General features: G+C 35.6%; 2 protein-coding genes across 6 annotated transcripts; one reads left to right on the top strand and one right to left on the bottom strand.

Annotated features, from left to right (window-relative positions):
* The first annotated feature begins 4,198 nt into the window (after positions 1–4,198).
* Positions 4,199–9,158, top strand: LOC307155671 (E3 ubiquitin-protein ligase TRIM39-like). The gene is made up of 7 exons (XM_079866497.1): positions 4,199–4,926; positions 5,814–6,366; positions 6,481–6,576; positions 6,730–6,945; positions 7,032–7,176; positions 7,273–7,308; positions 8,278–9,158. The coding sequence occupies exons 2-7, from the start codon at positions 5,824–5,826 to the stop codon at positions 8,823–8,825; spliced, it is 1,584 nt and encodes a 527-aa protein (XP_079722623.1). The 5' UTR covers positions 4,199–4,926; positions 5,814–5,823; the 3' UTR covers positions 8,826–9,158.
* On the bottom strand, positions 9,064–13,599 carry LOC307155670 (ubiquitin carboxyl-terminal hydrolase 47). Of its 5 annotated transcripts, XM_079866496.1 has the most exons (13): positions 13,467–13,599; positions 13,161–13,318; positions 12,760–12,873; positions 12,501–12,625; positions 11,789–11,859; positions 11,539–11,658; positions 11,319–11,414; positions 11,045–11,173; positions 10,823–10,957; positions 10,705–10,727; positions 10,568–10,602; positions 10,242–10,483; positions 9,144–10,180 (listed from the first exon to the last, which is right to left on the bottom strand). In XM_079866496.1, the coding sequence occupies exons 2-13, from the start codon at positions 13,232–13,234 to the stop codon at positions 10,175–10,177; spliced, it is 1,170 nt and encodes a 389-aa protein (XP_079722622.1). In that variant the 5' UTR covers positions 13,235–13,318; positions 13,467–13,599; the 3' UTR covers positions 9,144–10,174. The 5 variants fall into 5 exon arrangements, with proteins under 5 accessions (XP_079722618.1, XP_079722619.1, XP_079722620.1 ...); XM_079866492.1 differs by having other exon boundaries at positions 9,064–10,483; XM_079866493.1 differs by lacking the exon at positions 11,045–11,173 and having other exon boundaries at positions 9,064–10,483.
* Positions 13,600–14,496: the final 897 nt, after the last annotated feature.

The following is a 14,496-nucleotide window of genomic DNA, read 5'->3' as shown; positions in this document are numbered from 1 at the left end:
AATAATAATAATAATAATAATTCATTACATTTATATAGCACTTTTCTCGGCACTCAAAGCGCTTTACATTGAAGGGGGGATCTCCTCAACCACCACCAACATCTCTCCCTGTGAGGGACCTAATACTAAATAAAATAAAATCAATCAAAACAGAGAATGCATAACTAAAATAAAAAACGAGTTCTGAGATTTTTGTCTCCACAACCGTAAAAGACTTCGTCTCTTAAGAGGAATAAGACCATATATTGTAAGTGTTCTGATTCACTGTGAAGTGGGCAATGCATTGATTGTTGGAATGCATAATCTAACTGTTCGATGAAAATTAAATAGCTAACTTTTATATCCTCCTGGGACCCAGGAATAGACTTTTGTTCACTGTAGTGGACATTATATTTGAGTGAATTTCTCTGACACCACACATGTCACATGTCACAATCTGGATGTCCTGTAAAGAGCACATTCAGGGCTTTTCAGAGATACCAAAATGTTTGGAGGTTTCACCATGAAAACAACTTATCCTTGGTCTTTAAAAATGTCTGACATTAATTTAGTGATCAAATGTAGCACTCTTATGGAAATATGAAAATATATTGTAATTATAATTTAAATCGGACTACTTTTCAAACTGTATTTCATAAACCAACATCTCAGGAAAACATTATGGGGTTTCAAATCAAAAAAAGACTTTCTGTTACAGAACAGGGCATTGATGTTTTCATAGATGTCCACTGTAGAGGACATGGGGCCTGTTTCAGAAAGGAGGTTAAGTGAAAACTCTGAGTATGTTAACCCTGAAATGAGGGAAACTCTGAGTTTTCTGTTTCAGAATGGGAGGTATGTTAAACCTGAGAAAGCAGAGTAAGTCAAGCCCGTTTCTGAAAGAGAGGTAACTTATACTCAGAGTCAGTTACCATGGTAACTTACTCTGTGAACCTAACCTGGTCGGGAGCAGGTTTTCTTTGGTAAACCCAGAGTTTCTTTCGGTCTCCTCCCATTTTTTAAAGAGGAAGCAGTGTTTAAACACCTCATTCATTCTTTCAGTACCTTTTTATTAATAAAATTAATATTTAATTAATAAATAAAAGATTGCTATTTTTACTGCTGTTTTTTTTATATAGGCTATATATAAAATGAAGTCTATATAACTCCTTAACTGACAACTGAAAATACAGAAGTAGATTAGAGTTACATAATGTTGTTCTAAACAAATTATACAGAATTAAACTGTGGCATTTACTGAAAATCACTGAACTGTGTTCATCTGTGCAACAGAAGTTGATGGACCGTCCTCCTGCTGTTCTTCCACACTCTGGGGGCGCGGGGAGATAAGAATACCTGTTTATACTTAGATTTAAACTTAGATTCTATAGGCTATACTTCACATAAAAATGTGAATGTGTAGATTGTTTGATGTGTAGACACATAATATTAACATTACCTCTGTAGGCCTCTCTGTGGCAGCAGAAACTCTTTATCCCCATGTGATGAGCATTTGGTCGAGTACACTTTATATTTGTCATAATTTCTGGTGTATTGAGTAGGCTACTTACAACTGCCTGGGGTTCTGTTGGGACAGGAGGCTCCAAAAGACCAACAAAAAACCCAACCCAAAGTAAAATAAATGGAAATATCAAAAATAGCCTATATAAAAAATAACACATATGTAAACCTCTTACATTTTATGAAGTCCCTTGGATCTTTGGGAGTGACTGGCTCTGAAGTCCCTCCAGGAATTCCCTCAGCCAAAAATGCTGCTGCACTGCTAGACACTGGATGCTATTTAGTTATTTAATATGTCAAATGTTTGTAAACAGGTAGCCTACACCCATGATATGCTCAAGCCTTACTTGACTGAATTATGTTTTTATTAGTGGTGGGCCGTTATCGGCGTTAACGCGCTGCGTTAACGCGAGACTCTTATCGCGCGATAAAAAAAATATCGCCGTTAATCTATTCTCCAAGTTGGGTTGGGAGCGTTGGGAGCTGGCTCAATCTACACAAGCTATGATGACGCAATCTACCCGCGGCCGCGAGGAACACCCGGCTGCAACGCATCATATTCGTCGTCATCTTAAGTAAACACGACTGAAAGTGAAAGCTGGTGTAAAAGATCCGTGCAACATCCATTATTTGGACTTGGTTCGGATTTAAGCCGTCCGACGTAGACTGTGTGGTGTAACAGTTCGGTAAGTTAACACACGATCCAGTGTGATCCGTTCTACCACCTCAAATTCAAAACGAAACATATCACTGAATACCAGCGCGTATTATTCCCAATATATCTTAGTGAGTGGTGTAGCACATAATCTCTTTTTATTAAAAGCGCCCGATTTTAAGAATCGTTGTTGTGTTTCTTTTTAACTGAAAAGACATCAGTTAGACAATATTCTAATTTTAAATTTGGGGTTTCATAAGCTCCAAGCCATAATAAACATTAGACCTACTTAAGTCTCTGCAGCTAGTGTACTTAAATTTTATTTATCTGCAAAATTATGTTGTATACTTACAGTTTTGCACAATATATGTTCTCAAAACTACATACACCCTTTCAAAAAAAAAAAAAAAAAAAAAAATACATTTAGCAGTTGTTTAGCAGGGTCTGTGTAACCTGTTCTGAAATGGTTTTATTATAATATATATCGTTATCGCAAGAGGCTGCAATGTATATCACAATATGGATTTTAGGCCATATCGCCCATCCCTAATTGATAGCCTATAGTAGTTGATAATAACATAGGCCTACCTAATGTTGCCTACGGACGGTAACAGTACAGTAGTAACCTTTTACAGTCTATGAGTAGAACAGCTTTCTCAAGCAGTTTGTGATGCATTTTGGAAACAGGAGATGAGCCCCTGGTCTAATGCGCCACCTGGCTTGAGAAACCCGTTCTCAAAGACTTACTTTTATAGTCATTATTTGGGTAGCACACATACTCTGAATGCCTTCGGCAGAATTCAAATGAGCCATTTTAATCTAGATTAATCTAGATTAATTTCAAAATTAATCTAGATTAATCTAGATTAAAAAAATTAATCTATGCCCACCTCTAGTTTTTATATTTAATTTTCAGCTGCTGCCATGTTCTTTTAATGCCTGCAGGATTGCTCCTACATGAAAATTAAAAATTAGGTTGGATAACATTATGTTCTTCCAATTTCACCTCTGATAACAGTTGGGTAAGTTACTTGTATTACTAACTACAAATGACATCTTCAACAGTGTAATTAGTTTAATGTAATTATGACTATCTTTAGAAAGCATTGGTCTACTTATTACTAATTACTAAATCCCATATCAACCTCAACCACTTGAACAATACAAGGAGAGACAAGAACTGCACTTTTAATGCTTTCAAATAAACAATATACAATTGCATGAATTATTCTTGAATTGACCAAAGTGTGTAGAGGGAGAAGGTTACATTAAAAATATACCTTTTAAAAATGTATGTTAAATACACAGAATTGTTCTATAGTCTAATGCAATTACATCAGATTTTACGTTAAATTACAGAAGAATTAAGATTAATCCCCTTAATTAAATTATTAATGTTCTAATACTGTAAAATTACAGTAATAATGTTTGTATACTCTCCATATGCTTGCAGAAGCACATCCATTTCTGCTGGTGAGAAATATGAAGACCTCTTTGTGCCTGGCGCTGTTGCCATGGTGACTCATAATATCTGCGCTCCATTGATAATGGCTTTTTATAGTTGTGGTGCACACGCTTAACTCAGAGTAGGTCAACTCAGAGTTGATTGAACTAACTAATTTCAGCTGTTCTGCAACCGAAAACTCAGAGTTTCCCATCTCAGGGTAAGTCAACTCAGAGTTCAAGTTTTAACTCAGAGTTGGTTGAACCTCCTTTCTGAAACAGGCCCCAGGCGATTACTGAGGGTTAAATAAACCATGGCAATGAGAGACAGGTGAGACTAATCAATTAAACAATGAATAACTATGACAACCAAGAAAACAGGAACTAAAGCACAGGAACTGAAAACAGGCAATACAACAGCTGTTCTGTAACCGAAAACTCATAGTTTCCCATCTCAGGGTAAGTCAACTCAGAGTTCAAGTTTTAACTCGAAAACAGGCCCCAGGGGAGTCTTACCACTGCATATTTTGTATCCCATGTCTCCCTCATCAGACACTCCCAGTTCAAGTCTTGCAGTCTGTACTAATGAGCTGACAAGTTGAATCAGGTGTGTTCGGTGAGACATGCAAAATGTGCAGTGGTGAGAAGTCAAAAAATCTTTTTTTCTGGGTCTCAGGAGGATATAGATCTAATAATTTTACATACGCATTTAACAAAATAGCCTAACGTTACTTATTTCAAATGATTAGGCCTAACTTACTTTTAACCGGTTGATTTAACTAACTGTCCGAGCGGGCTGATTTGTTTAAACTTTAAACGAACAGGACTTCTCAATGTTATTGTCATAAGTAGTTTTGCTTTTAGGTAATGTAATTGTGTAGCCTATAGCAATCCATTAGTGTAAGTAGTTAGCCTAATCAAGAAAATAGTTCGTTTTGAAAATCTCTCGATACGTACTTTGGGTAGATGCGTTATAGCGCAACAAATGGACGTCAATCACATAAAATTGGCCAAAGTTAAATTAGTAACTTTATAACTTTCAATCCATTATTAATTAAACATATCAGGTTTAAAACATATGATAACGTCTTTCAGTATTTTGGACGGTGAAGTTAGACGTCTCAAATGCAAATACATGCAAACTGCTGCCATTTCATTCGCTGCAGCCGCAAGGGTTAGTTCTGGTCGGCGATCGAAGTGTCTAGATTGAATGTGATCTAACCAACGACCAGCAACGATGCTTTGGATTTAACCGCTGAACCTAAATATATTTCCATAATTGGATGACTTTGTCTCGACGATTAAGCAACTGAATCAATCATTGAAGGGTAAGTAAAACAGAGATGAATTTGATTTGACTTGTCACAGAAAAAAGTTTACATGGAGGTAAATATTACATTGCTTTGAATTGTGAAGGCAATTTATTAATGGGCTTTCAAACGATTTACACAACATCTTGAATGTTGTTGTTGTTGTTATTATTATTATTATTAGTAGTAGTAGTATTATCATCTTTGTCACAATATGTTAGGCTACATACATAGGCATAGCCTTTTTGATGTAAGCTAGCCTTTGATTCCTGATTTGTATGTATTCTACAAACCTGAAAATCAGGATTGACTAAATAATTTGGTCATAGGTCCTAGGGCAAAACTGATACACACACCCAAAGACTCGCCATTACTAGAGGTAGATGTCTTTATGATGATTTCATATTAAACGCTATGACTTACAATTAGCCTAATAAATAATTATTTTAACAATCCAGAACAATCAATGAGATAATGTGAGTATCAATGCACTGTGACATTGTTTTGTTAAATTTATGGGGGGAAAACTACGGTTAAGTTTCACCATAAAAAGGATGATAATATATATATATATTTACAGTTCCTATAAAATGTCATTAAATCGTGTAATGCTAATATACTAACCTGTTTGAGATAGGCTACATTTTTAAAGTAAAATATATATATATATTTTTTTTATTTAATATATGGTAAGGACATTTTACCAATTAACAGGTTTTTACTGTAGCATTTTCCATTCTTAAAGTTTTTTTTTTTTTAGAAGTGTACAGTGAAATTCCTGAGCTCACAAAATATTTGTAACTTGTGAAATATTCATGCAAATCTTTGTTAAATCTGTTTTTAAAGTTTCTAGTTGTCTGCTAAATTAATTCACATTGTACATCTGTGTTTGTGTATGATTTTAGCTGTAAAGTCATGGCTTCCCCCAGCGGTTTGTCTGAAAAATTCACATGTTCAATTTGTCTGGACGTGTTCACTGACCCTGTAACTACTTCCTGTGGACACAACTTCTGTATGGCCTGCATCAGAACCCACAGAGACCTAAGTACATGCTCAAAGTGCCCACTGTGTGGGACGGCATTGGACTCAAAAAAAGATTTTAACATAAACAGAACGATTAGAGAAATCGCAGAGGACATCAAAAGAAAAAGGATCCAGGAGAAGCTTGAAGTGTCCTGTGATAGTTGTCCAAAGAAGAAAATGCGGATTGCTGTTAAGTCATGCTTACACTGTGGAACTTCTTTCTGCAAGACTCACTTGGAGCCCCATGAAACTGCAGAAAAACTCATGAAACACAAACTGATCAACCCCGTGAAGAATCTTGATGAATACATTTGTAAGAATCATGATAGACCTCTGGAAGTTTACTGTAGAGATGATCAGACAGCCATCTGTCAATTCTGCACCGAGAGTGACCACAGGAATCACAATACTGTCCCTTTGGAGGAGGAGAGTTTGGTAACTACTCGGCAGTCATTAATAGCAACTCTGAAAATATACAGAATCATTTCCAACATTAGAAACATTACCAACTGATGATATTCTATAACCTACATTACTTTATTTTCACAGAAATTACTGATGAATAAAAAGATAGCGGTGCAGCAGGAAATTCAGGACAAGTTGAGGAAAATTAAAGAAATTAAACATTCTACAAGGTTTAACAAAGTAAGTGGTATTGATTCTGCTCTCAAGATTTTATTTCTGTGCTCCTTCTATATTGTTTTAGCGTCCACAAGATCATTTAGTTTTATTTTGTGCTTTAACAATGTAGTGATGATTTTTCAATTAACAATATTTTCTTCTTCAAATTCACAACAGCAAGCCAAAGAGAGGGAGATCGAAGAGAACATCAAGTTTTTCAAGGATATCTTTGATAAAAACAACGCGGAGCTACTTGAGCTCACGGAGGAAAAGCATAAAGAAACAGAAAGACGAGGCGAGGAGCTCATCAGAGAACTAGATGAAGAGATCAAAGAGCTAAAGAGAAGACAAACTGAACTGGACCAGCTCTCAAATCCTATGGATTTCACACAAGTCAGTATTTTTCATCAAACCACGGTAAGAAATGAAGCCACATGTACACTTGACTTAGGGGTGTTTTTTCCCTCTATCTATTCTAGATTACTAACCTCCTGCACAACGCCATAAATACCAAGCACTCAAACAACATCAAGATCAGCATCAGCGCACATGAACATGGCCGTATTCTGAGGAAGACAATATCACGGCTTCAGAGTGTCTTGGATGAGAAAATGAGAGAAACTGGTAAATATGTAACCAATCATATTTACACCATCATACACTCTTTAATCAGACAGAAACACATAATTTAGTTCTTTCCCACTGTTCTTCCCACTGTAGTTGGCAGAGAGCTGCGGAGTATACAACGTTATGCAGGTATGGAAAATCTGATTACTAAAAGTTACATTTTAGTACAGTAAAAATAAACTCTAAGGGCCAGATTTACTAACAGCTAGCACCAATACGAACCCTATTTTGCTGTTAAAAACGATACTGTCTGGATGTACTAAAGGTACACAGGGAGAAATTAGCGATGAAAAGGCATGAACACAGTTATTGTGCATATGAATTTGTAGGAGTTTCTCAATCAAACACAACATTTATGGGAGAGTATTTAAATAAGTCACGCAACATAGTTTCTGCTACACTCTCAGAACAAAATGTTCAGTGGGGTTCTATATAGAACCTTTGGTTTCTTGGTTCTCGCACGTCAAGCGAACATGCTTGAGCTTCCGTTTACCATAACTGATGTGTGAGTTGATGAATGTTTATATATGAATAACAGCCTAAATTAAATCATCATAAAAATCAATCGAGTCTCTTCAGAAAATTTGGACTAAACCGCTCAATTCTTATTGATTAGTTTTAAGATCTCTTTATGAACTTTTTGAAGCGTCAAAGTGGTAGTTGTGTAGCTGTCAATGGAGGGACAGAAAGCTCTGTTTTCTTCAAAAAGATCTTAATTTGTGTTCCGAAGATGAGCGAAAGTCTTACGGGTTTAGAACGACATGAGGGTGAGTAATTAATAACAGAATTTACATTTTTGGGTGAACAAACACTTTAAATAATTGCATAATACTTTCTTGTTTAATGGGTTATTTCATTTTTTCTAGTGATAAAGGTTTGTTTATGAGCTGATTAATACAATTTAATTAAAATTAAAAATTAAATGAAACTAAATCCATAAAATGATCCCATGATGGGAACTCCTAAAATAGGTCTTAGTAAATCTGGCCCTATTGTAAAATTTACTATCAAAAAAGAAAGATAATCCTTTATACTGATGTGAATGAACTATACTGACTTGGCCAAAAAATGTACATTAACCCTTATATCTTTTATTAGTGGATGTGACACTTGACCTTGACACAGCTTTTCCTGAACTCATGTTGTCTGACAATGGGAAAGAGGTCTGGAATACAGGCAAGTCACAGAAGATTCCTGACACCCCAAAAAGGTTTAACCATTGCTCGTGTGTCTTAGGAACGGAAGGGTTCTCCTCACAGAAATTTTATTATGAAGTTCAAGTTAGCGGGAAGAAGGAGTGGGATTTAGGTGTGGCAAAAGAATCCATAGACAGAAAAGGGGAAATTGTGCTCAACCCTGAAAATGGATATTGGACTTTATGGCTGAGGAACAGGGATGCGTATGCAGCGAACGAATGGCCCGCTGTCCCTCTCACCTTGAAAGAGAAGCCAGTGAAAGTGGGAGTTTTTGTGGATTTTCAAGAGGGTCTGGTCTCTTTTTATGATGTTGAGGCCAGGTATCATATATACTCTTTCACAGGACAGACTTTTCCTAAAAAGCTCTATCCATATTTCAGTCCTGGAGAATACGAAGAAGGGCAGAACTCACCTCCTCTGATCATTACACCCGTGGACTCAATCGAATAAATCAACTTTTAAAGGAAATATTCAAATTAATTGTTATAAGTCTTTGTACATAACATCTTCAGACCTAAATGATGTTCAATGCAAGTACGACCATTCTTTATTTCTACTGTAAATGCAACCATGAATGATCATTAATCAAAAGGATCAATTAATTAATCAAATTATTTCTAATGTTCATTTCAATTTGAATTTCATTGTTGGAAGCATATATTCTGTACATAAGTAAAACATCAGATTACAAATTCATTACATATTTAATACATTTTTCACTTAGCAGATGCTTTTAAGTTACTCACAAATGAGGAATGGAAACAAATAAAATGTTAAAACATCACTTTTATTTTGCTTCTTTTGCTATTTTCAAATCCAACTTAACATTTTCCACATGTGCTTTATAATGTTATAAATTGTGGTATATTCATTTTTATATCAGAATTCAAATTCAGCTTATAAGGAACATCATGAAAAATTTGAATCTTTTATCAATATGTAAGTAACAAAATCACCCAAAATAGCAGCTAAAAAACAGATAACATAAGGACATTCAGAACATTCAATGTTTCACCACATTTCAAACTAATTTTCTCATTATTCACCAATTTTTTGTCTTCTTAAGACTTTTCTTCTTAAACACTTAAATTGCCTTTGTGTATTTGCAGAAGCTTCCTTTGATGTCACCATCATCAGTTTTTCAAGCAGTCCTGAGGTGTAATTGTGACCATTAGTGATGTCAATGACATGGTACCTGTTCTGACAACAACGAACCACTTTACGGAGTTTGGGTTCAATGGGTTGCCAAGGTTTTTTAAGCTCTCTGCCATGTGTGAAGATAATCATCATTAGCATCATGGTTCTTGGATCTAGTCTTTTTATGAAGGTGTGGAAAAGACCTTGTTGTTGCTCACTGAATTTAGATATCGGTGTTATCCAGAGAATTACATTGGGGCCAGGGTCGGATAACTTAACACACTTCTGCATTTCCTCGTTCCAACTCGATTTGTCGAGGGAAAAGAGATTTGGAGTGTCCACTACAGTGACATTTCCCACTGTCTTTACCAAAGACTCTTTCGTCACAGTCTCCACTCCACTTTTGCTAGGAAAGTAGTTGCCACCAAGGATGATGTTGCCAACTCTACTTTTCCCAGCTCTGGAAGGCCCTGTCAGAAGGATCCTCATAGGTTGGTGAATGCTGTCAGGGATCAACGTTGCCATTTTGATGTTGTCAGAGTTCAACGCTGCCGTTTTGATGCTGTCAGGGTTCAACGCTGCCGTTTTGATGCTGTCAGAGTTCAACGCTGCCGTTTTGATGCTGTCAGAGTTCAACGCTGCCGTTTTGATGCTGCCAGGGTTCAACGCTGCCGTTTTGATGCTGCCAGGGTTCAACACTGCCGTTTTGATGCTGCCAGGGTTCAACACTGCCGTTTTGATGCTGTCAGAGTTCAACGCTGCCGTTTTGATGCTGTCAGGGTTCAACGCTGCCGTTTTGATGCTGTCAGAGTTCAACGCTGCCGTTTTGATGCTGCCAGGGTTCAACGCTGCCGTTTTGATGCTGTCAGGGTTCAACGCTGCCGTTTTGATGCTGTCAGAGTTCAACGCTGCCGTTTTGATGCTGTCAGGGTTCAACGCTGCCGTTTTGATGCTGTCAGGGCTCAACGCTGCTGTTTTGAACAATAAATAAACAAATATTTTAAAGATTTTTTTTCCCTTAAAAGTTGGAGTGAGAGTATTTCACCTCAACTTACATTTTCTGTACATCAGCATGTATGGTAGGCTTGAACTGTAAAAAAAAAAAAAAAAAGAAGGAAATACTTTTATACTACAAAATACTATGAAATACTTTTTTTGTGACATTCTTCACAAGAGAGAGAACAACACTTACTTTTCCAGTGATGCTTCTGAAGTCTGTAAGATATTGACAATATTAAAGAATAAAATGAACAGTCTTGAGTCATATCAATTTGCTAATGATATAATGCTAATCAAACAAACAAATGTACCTGTGTTACACTGTAGTCATCAAAACAGTACCATATCCCATTTTCAAAAGATCTGATGATTGTATTGTAGTGTCCACTACTGTATCCACCCATATGATTTATAACGGCATAAAGTTCATATATAGGCCAATTATCCTGCAGACAAAGATGTTAAAAATGTTTAAACAGTTTTATTCTGCTTTTAAATAGCATTTTGTTTTTGGTATGATGGATTGATGAAACCTCTTTGGGTAGACTTAGAGGTACATCCAGACGACATTCATTCTTCTTGTATCTCATCTGTATGTAATCAAAGTCAAACCTCTTCAGATGCAGAGTGAGAACAGTAGGATATTTATCTATTTTACTCCACTGCAGCAAGAGGAAGAACATTGCCAGGAAGAATGAAAAAGCATTTGTTATGCACAAGTTGGAAACTCATAAATACTAGGTTCAGTAATCATGGGTTGATCATGAGTGATGGATGTGGAAAAATCTCACATTTTCATTTACTCACAGTTTCTGTTTCTGTTTTTTGGTCACATCTTTCACAATACATCCAGTCGTCCTCTTCTAGTTTTGAATGTTCAAAGAAGGTCTTCAGGCTTTTTCCCTATAGGGTCAGAAAAATAAAACGTGGTTTTAGGGGGAAAGCTATACTGTCTCCCAAGAACTACAAAAAAAAAAAAAAAAAAAAATTTGGCTAACATTAACTTTGCATATGATAGTCTTCATACCATATCATACTTATTTCCAGCATCGATAGACAGCAGTATTGAGATGAACGTGCTGGGTTCTGGGGTTTCATTGCCACATTGGCCACATTTTGTTATGTTGTTCATTTTCCCTTCAAAGACCTGGAACAAATGCACTGTGCTCTCATAGGCTGATTCTTAATTGCATCAGCATAAATAATCAATGATGATAAAAGAGACTTATTTAATTGTTTCCCTCTCACCGAAACAGACTTATGTTTATGTGACATACCTTAGAGGCAGGTTTCCCCACTGCTTTTAAAATCTTCCTATAATACTCCACTGCATCTTGTTGCTCATAAACTTGAAGGTATAAAAGAGGAATTATGAAAACAATGTTCTAACCTTTATGTAAATATGTGACCCTGGACAACAAAACCAATCACATGGGTAAATTTTTTGAAATTGAGATCTATACATCATCTGAAAGCTGAATAAATAAGCTTTCCATTGATATTGATGTATGGTTTGTTAGGATAGGACAATATTTGGCTGAGATACAACTATTTGAAAATCTGGAATCTGAGGGTGCAAAAAAATCGAAACATTGAGAAAATCGCCTTTAAAGTTGTCCATTTATGTTCGCAATTGTGCTGCATTCACTCACAAAAATAAATGTTTTATATATTTACGGTAGGAAATTTACAAAATATCTTAATGGAACATGATCTTCACTTAATATCCTAATGATTTTTGGCATAAAAGAAAAATCAATAATTTTGACCCATACAATGTATTGTTGTCTATTGCCAAATATACACATGCTACTTGTGACTGGTTTTGTGATCCAGGGTCACACACACACACACGCATATACACACTATATATACTGTATATAGCCTACTATATACAGTATAAAGTTTATAGCCTACACTATATACACAGTGTGTATATATATATATATATATATATTTATATATGACCTGTAAATTAAGTGAACCTACCATGTCTAATTCCAAGACTCCTGGTTATTCCTTCAGTTGTGGCTGCATTTTCTGACAGCTTAGTAAACAGCTTCTGAAGTTGTAGCAAGAGATTTTCCTCACCACAATCTCCAGGAGCTTCTTGTCTGAATTGAAATTACAAATTAAAAAGTAGGCTAAAGAAAAAAGCAATAAAATAAAGTATGAAATTAGTAGCCTAAATAATTGTATAATTAGTAGATACAATAATCATAATAACTTTATTCATTCATCATTTTACCTCCCAGTCCCCACTGCCTCTCTGAATTCTGGGGTCATGAATAGACACTGCAATACTGCGTTTAAGTAGCAGGTGGCGCCTTGATTTTTCAGGCCATTGTATTGGACTTCGTTCCTGAATGCAAAAGTAACACGCTTAAATATTTCATTTGTTCATTGGGTTCTAGATGTAGGCTATTCTACAAAGTGTCCTCAAATAAGAAAACGGAATGTCAAAATTGTGTTTTAAGGTTATTTCACATATTTACAGGAACAAGTGCACCACGCAATGAACGGAAAGTTTAGGCTTGATGTTTCGATAGGTGTATATAGGCTAGCCTACTTTAAATATTGATTTTCTATAGGCTACTTTAAATACTGATTTTCTAGGCTATGTCGTGAGGTTTTTGGAAGTCAACCCACCTGTCATGAGATCCATGTGAACGCTTCTGGGCTGTAATATGGGTGCCGGGCTTCTTCATGCTGATTGCGGACATTTTAATTTTAATCTGGCATATAGGCTATGAGACTTTAAACGTGTCTGTATTCACCGGTTTTGCACCTGTTGTCTGCTGGTTAATCTGTGAATGGTTAAACGCATTCCGTGGATAATTTTAAATGCATAATATGCTCAATAACGAGTAGGACTATTCATCATCACGAAGGAACTAATAGACTTGTGAATTGAATTATCCCACATATATGAATGAAACTATAATCAGAATTTACCTTATTAAAACTCTTCTTTTCTTCTGGAACAAGGAGGAAATTCATAAAGGACAAAGCACATGTATTGTCGTTTACACCGCTTTCAAAGCAGCTATTAACATGTAGGCTATACGTTCAACTTCGCCCAGGCAACTAAGTTATAGTTTTACTTTCGTTTTTTGTACGAAAACAATTTTATTGTTGACGACAGAAACTATCAAGTACTGAGCATAAATTCAGACATAATTATTCAAAACTTATCATTTTGTTTATAGCATTCAAATTTTATTACAATTATGTCATTTAATATGAAGAAAGTAGCCTAAACGTTGGTTTATTAATTTGACCACTTCAAGAATAAAAGTAGCAATCACAAGTCATCAGAGACTTTTCTTCATCGATTCATAAAATACCGGAGACTGTTTCAGATAATGTTCTCCCATTATCCCCGATATGTGACAGACAAATCCAATTAATTTACAATAGCATATGGGTCAATGACATGACATGTATTTTTTGTGTCCAAATTCATTATTTTCCTAAAAAGAATTTGAATAGATGCATGTCATATATCAAATGGATCTACAATATGTCCTTTATAAGAAACCCTTTTCATTTTATTGAAATTCAATAGATTTTTTGAGTTTTGGTGTTTGAAAGACCAAAAATGTCAGGTGGTGCGACCGTCCGAACATACAAGCAGAGAACAAAACTGAGATATAAATGTTAATTTTCTCAATAAAATACTTAATCAAATATTTTGGCATGATTTTATGTTAAATTCCTTATAAATGAGGGGAAATAGTGTATCGATCCTATTTCAAAACTATTCTATTACTTAAAAAAACTTTTGTCCGAAAAATTTACTTCTACTAATGTCAGGGAGGGCGACCGACATAAAAATGCAATTTTATGCAATGTTCCTTTAAGAAAACCATGTGACAGCATATGACATCACACAGAACACTCCAGAGTACCCCTTTGATGCAGTAACAAGGTTAGTTACCCTCCCATAAATATTAGATAATTTGACATTTTTGAGTAATGATGA

The sequence above is a fragment of the Squalius cephalus genome, assembly GCF_949319135.1.
Source record: "Squalius cephalus genome assembly, chromosome: 3".
In the NCBI taxonomy this organism is placed as follows: domain Eukaryota; kingdom Metazoa; phylum Chordata; class Actinopteri; order Cypriniformes; family Leuciscidae; genus Squalius; species Squalius cephalus.
Note: the sequence above shows the minus strand (reverse complement) of the source record. Positions and strands in the feature narration are given on the sequence as shown.